General features: G+C 39.6%; 1 protein-coding gene across 4 annotated transcripts in view; it reads right to left on the reverse strand.

The window, feature by feature from the left end:
* Nucleotides 1-4253, reverse strand: part of CLIC2 (chloride intracellular channel 2) — a 28936-nt gene extending 24683 nt beyond the window's left edge. Inside the window, exon 1 of one of the 4 annotated variants that reach the window (XR_009257096.1) lies at nt 3757-4237. Coding sequence is in view for 3 of the 4 variants with exons in the window: in XM_058713490.1 (XP_058569473.1) it covers nt 3757-3789 (33 nt within the window). In the remaining variant the exon portion in view is untranslated. Of the gene's footprint in view, nt 1-3756 lie in introns of all 4 variants that reach the window. The other 3 variants (XM_058713490.1, XM_058713488.1, XM_058713489.1) reach the window with 3 other exon arrangements.
* Nucleotides 4254-6000: the final 1747 nt, after the last annotated feature.

Raw genomic sequence — 6000 nt, forward strand, 5'->3', positions numbered from 1 at the left:
ATATGGTCATCCACAAAAACAACTTTTTCTTCTTGTGTTTATGATCTAAGTTTCTAAACATGAAAAAGAATAATAGCTACAATATCTGACATTTGTTGAATGTTTACTATGTCAACAACTACTGTCTTTTACAGATTTGTTTTATTTAATACTCACCACGAAGATGATCCCATGATATAGGTTCTGTTATTACTCTTGTTTTACAGATGAGTAAATTGAGGCTCAGAGAAGCTAATTTGCTCAAGTACACTCAGCCAGACAAGAGCTGATGTGTATATACTCTTCTCATGTAGCAAGTCCAGGGCTGTCTACTCCAGAACCCAAATTCTTAAACACTGTTTTCTCCCATCTAATGGTTTTGTTGGATTTTAAAAATTAATCAGTTTTTATGATAGTCTTTATGATAGTTCTAAGAGTTTGAAAATGGTTCGATAATTCAGAGAAAAGTATAGTCTTTTTTATCTCTTTCACATAGATAAAACATTTTTTCTTCCTGTTAGGGTTAGGGTATGTGCCTGGCATCCTGCAGTTCAGAGACCTCTCCTGAGAATAAAACCTCAGACTTCTGCTGGGGTGAGAATAAACATGACAACCATCTATGAGCTGAGGCAAGGAAGGGATTTGGGGCTCTAAAAACTCTTTAAATAGATATTCAATAGATTTTTCTGTTTTCATCTCTTTCATCTCTCACCCATATTCAGAAACACTACCAATTTTTAAATGTTTGGGGGTCATTTCCAGGATAACTCCACTGTTTCTCAGTTTTCTTATTGTGTGTTCAGGAGTCTGCTTTCTCAGATCAAGGGTTAGGATTAGAGTTAAGGTCAGGGTTTGTGCCTGGAATTTTGCAGTTCAAGAACTCACCAGAGAACCAAACCCCAGTCTTCTCTTGGGGTAGGTTTCGTGTTATGGTTAGGGTATGTGCCTTGTGTTTTGCGGTTCACAGACCTCTCCAGAGGGTTAGGACTTGTGGTTAGGGGTTAGGGTTAGGGTTAGTGTTGGGTCAGCATTAGTGTTAGGATTAGGGTTAAAGTCAGGGTTTAGTGCTTAGGGTTTAGAATATGTGCATGTTATTTTGCAGTTCAGAGTCCTCTCCTGAGAATAAAACCACAGACTTCTGCTGGTAAGAGACTAAACATGACAACCATCTATGGAGCTGTGGCAAGGCAGGGATTTGAGACTCTAAATACTCTTTAAATAGATATTCAATTGATTTTTCTGTTTTTATCCTACCTTCCCACCCATTTTCAGAAATACTACCAATTCTTAATTGTTTGGAGTCATTTCCAGGATAACTAGGCTCCTTCTTGGTTTTTCCTATCATGTGTTCTGGAGTCCTCTTTCTAGGGTTAGGGTAGGGTTGCGGTATGTGCCTGGTATACTGCTGCTCAGAGACCTCTCCAGAGAGTTTTTAAGGGTTTTTAAGCCACAATCAGAGGTAGCTGGGGAAATGACAGATTCCTTTGATCTTTAGAAAGAAACCACATGAGCTCTAAATGAGATATTGTTGATAAAGAGTGCTTTTTAAACTTATTAATATTTTTCATGCCTCTAAATCATTATGCCCCATCTCCATATCTTTTATGAAACTTCTAGAGATCCGTGGAACACATCTTACAGCAAAGCAAAACAAAAACCCGGACCAGATGATACTCAAGTTTCTTTCAGAAAATCTATAATTTGTAGCAATGTAATTAAGTAAGCTTACATCTAAAGGATTCCATCTGATGAAATTACGGAAAATTTACTAAAAAGTTTGCCGAGTTGAAAACAATTGAATAAGATTACACATAGCTATTTTAAATAATTAGAATCCTAACCTTGCCATTCATTAGCTATGTGACCTTGGACAAAGTCACTTAGATACTCTTTGCTTTACTTTCTTTACCCATAAGGTAGGGTTAATAATAAACTACTTAACACAGTGCCTGCCATATAGTAAGTACTTAAAAATGATTAGTTATTTTAACTCGAAAGTTATTACTTAATTCAACCTTTGTTCATCCAATGTGTGATTCACTAACTTCTCCTGTCCAGATTACTAGCCAAATATGAGGAAGTCTATGAAGATGAACACATCAATGCTAACAACTAGTTAGAGGGGTTCGATTGGATTGAATGAATAGTTTAGACTAAGGGAACATTTTAGTTACCCTATGAAGAGACATTACCTCTGGTTTGAAACTGGTAGATGTGAAAAGCCAGTTAGGAAATTAAGGCTTATTTATATCATGTCTGAGCAGTCACATGTTTTGCTAAAATCCAGAGATAAGAGAAGTGGCTCTTTGTTACATAGTACAGCACTTATTTGGATTACTTTGCTATGCAGGAATTCAAGGGTCGGTCTCGTATAATTTTGAAAAAGCAGGTTGATTATGTCCTTTGTGCATATATGTGACGAGGTAAATATTTTTTAAATAATTGTTAAAGTATTACTTTGGCTAACATGTTTAAACTAACATTTGGTAAACTTACTTTATTTTATGTCTTTGTAAGCCATCAGTAGAGATACGGTTTTAGAGGCAAGTTACTTAAACTTTATTGCCTGGGTCGCCTGCGTGGCTCAGTCGGTTAAGCATCTGACTTCGGCTCAGGTCATGATCTCACGGCTTCTGGGTTCGAGCCCCGCGTCGGGCTCTGTGCGGACAGCTCACAGCCTGCAGCCTGCTTCGGATTCTGTCTCTGTCTCTCTGCCCCTCCCCTACTTGCTCTCTGTCTCTCTGTCTCTCTCTCAAACATAAAACAAAAAAATTTTAAAAACTTTATTGCTTTAGCTTACTTACCTAGAAATGAAGACAACTGGTGCTACTATTGCAAGTAGTACTACTAATGTAAGTTGTTAGGACTAAATGAGGAAATATATGTAAATATGTATAATATATGTAAAGTGCTTAGAAAAGGACCAGGCATGATATGAGAGTTTGTTATTATTATCATCTTGGATACTTCTAAAAGTCAATGAAAATATAGAGAAAAAATAGTTAATATAAGCAAAGTTTTTGGAAACTGTAATTGCTACAATAACGTCTACAAAATTATTTATTTTTCTTGATGAGTTAATTTCAAAACACGTGTTCCCTTCTCCTGCCTTAGGGGTTTTCCAAAGTACTTTTCTGAAAAGTTGAAGCATGAAAAAAAAAAAAACCCAAAGCATCCCATAAAGAGGAAACAGCGTTCTAAAATGTCTTCTCCTCATGTAACAGGCACACAGACTCCTGGCTGTTTCCTCCCATTGCGTCCATGTGACTCCACTGTGATCTTCATCTATTGTGGGAGAGTTTTAGAAAACTCTATCTGGGCTATGTGTGGGATTGGGGCTCTCAGTCCAGTCTTGGTTCTCTCCTTCCCCCATTCAAGGTTCCAAAACCTATCTCATAAAACACAGATTGCAAGAGCTAGAAAGCCCTTAAGGATCACTTTGTCAGGCTTCCTCATTGTGCATATGTAGAAATAAAGGTCCAGAGGGAGTGAGAGGTTTGTCCAAAGTTATGTAGGGTGCCACCAAGAATATGATTTAGTTGTTCTGACTACCAACTAGTCTAGTGCTCTTTCTGCAACGTCTCCTTGTCTTTTTCAGATAACATATTTTCCTATTGTCATCTAAGAGCAACCAGGCATACATCTAGGACTCAGAGGAGGAATATAATTCAAAAAATATTTATGTCTAGCCCAAATATCGACCCCTTTTTAGAATGTGAGGCCCAGTGTCAAGAAATAATACATTCCATATGCCATTATTATAGCTAGAAAACTTACCTTCACGAAAAGCTCGATTTCAGGGTCTGCCATCTTTCTGTTTTTACTGCCAGTTGTCAGCCCCCTGCTTCCTGCAGAGTCCAAAGTACTTGTGGACTCTTTTCTTCCAGTTTTGTCCAAAGGCTGAGATAAAGTTGGTGCTTTAAGAGGAGAGTCCAGTTTGTAGTAGACTGAGTCAGAGCTGGGGCCAGTCTCTCTTCTGAAGAGGTGGGGTGCAGAGAATTCTAGATGCTTGAGAGCAGCTCTTGAATTTATTTTCCTTCTTCCTCTTGACTTAACATTTGAAACAAGGAGGAGCTGAAGGGGTGTGTATAAACTGGCTGGCTACAAAAGTGGGGGTGTTTCCAGAAAGGCTTCAATGCCATGAGTCAGCATAGGAAAAACACATACACACAAATACACACATGCAGTGCTGGCTTCTATATATCAAGTGGACCAGATGTTCTCTAGAGCCTCCCTTTGAGTCCTGGGCTTCATGCCCAGAAAATGGACTCTTATTGCTGTTCCTGTAAACTGACAGCAGCAAAAAGCTTTTCCAGGAAAAGGGCCAGAAATGGCTTGGGTTGTATCATTGAAAAGGATGTTTATCTAATGATATCGTCTAAAAGGGGGTTAAAAAAAGTGTACTTCATCAAATGTCTCCACCCCAAATTCTTCTCACACAGCCAGATTTCCCTTCTGGATTATCGCTTTCACTTCTCTTCTGTAACTAGGGAACATTCACTGGGTTGGTTGAGTCTGAGGCGCATCGTCCACATACCCCATCTCATTCTTATTTCTGGGAAATCTGCACTGGGACAGATCACTTCCTGGTTTTGGTCTCTGTACCAGGAACCACAAGTAGTTCTGTATCTCTGCTTGTCAGCCCTGGCTGGGAGAAGCAATAAAATATCCAAGCTGATCACTTGATGTCTGTGGTGTTTCTGGCAGTTGTATTTTTTGCCTGCCAGCCCGAGGGTCTGGGGGGAGAGGCTGGATTAAGAAACCCGTTTGGTGGGAAGAGTCTCTGATCCAAGCCAAGGTGAACACAGATCCACCAGTTGGGTGCCATTGTGACCCTGTTTCTACAACACCAAACGTCCCCTGTGCTCCTAAGGGTTGTACGCTGTGCCATTGGCCTCTTTCTGTAAAGAAATTACAGAAGAGGCTCCTGGCAAAACCCGGTCTGTGCCACACCTACAGGTTCTAGGCAAGGAGTGTCTGATGTGAAGGTGGGTGTTCTTCTGGACCTGAGATATGGCGATTTTCCAAACGGTTGATAAAGTGAGAGGGAAACTGTGATAGACCTCTGCTGAGCCGACCTTGAGGGTGAGTTTAGGACTGGCTGTTTGGCAGGCACTGGTGAATGAACTTTGTTTGGCCGTATTTCTACTCTATTCATTTATTCTTTCACTCCAAAGACAATCAATGAATGCTTAGTCTGTGCCAGCATGCTGATCCACTCACTGAGATTAGCAGTGAAGGAAGACAGTAAGTTCGGAGGCGAACAGCAATTCCACTTTAAGCATGCTAAGTCGGAGGCATCCTCTCTCTTCCCGATTCCCAATATAGAATCAATACAAAATCTCACTTCTGCTTCCTGAATATTTTTAAACCTATCCACTTCTCTTTGCCCCCACTGCTACTCCAAATTTCAAGCCAGCAACATAGTTTTGTAAATTCATTTATTAAAAAATTATTATCATTGAAATAGAACTGATATACAGTGTTATGTTAGTTTCAAATGTACAACATATTGATTCTGCAATCCTATACATTACTTGGTACTTACCAAGATAAATGCAGGCACCATCTGTCAACACACAATGTTATTGTAATATTATTGGTGATATTCTCTATGCTGGGCTTTTCATCTCCGTGACTTACTTACTTATCCATTTAAAACACTTTTTATTTTAGGGGCACCTGGGTGGCTCAGTCAGTTGAGCGTCCAGCTTTGGCTCAGGTCATGATCTTGTGGTTCATGGGTTTGAGCCCCACGTTGGGCTTCTGTGCTGACAGCTCAGAGCCTGGAGCCTGCTTCAGATTCTCTATCTCCCTCTGTATCTGCCCCTAACCTGCTTGCACTCTATCTCTCTCTCAAAAATAAATAAACATTAAAAAATTAAAAACTTTTTATCTTAAAAGATTCAAATCATTCCTTGACCGTCAGCCCTCATGGGAAAACCACCACTCTTATCATCACCACAGCAACAACATACGACAGTCCAATGAACTCTGTACAATCCTTAATAAGTTGTGAAA

Source organism: Neofelis nebulosa, chromosome X (genome assembly GCF_028018385.1).
Source record: "Neofelis nebulosa isolate mNeoNeb1 chromosome X, mNeoNeb1.pri, whole genome shotgun sequence".
Taxonomy (NCBI): domain Eukaryota; kingdom Metazoa; phylum Chordata; class Mammalia; order Carnivora; family Felidae; genus Neofelis; species Neofelis nebulosa.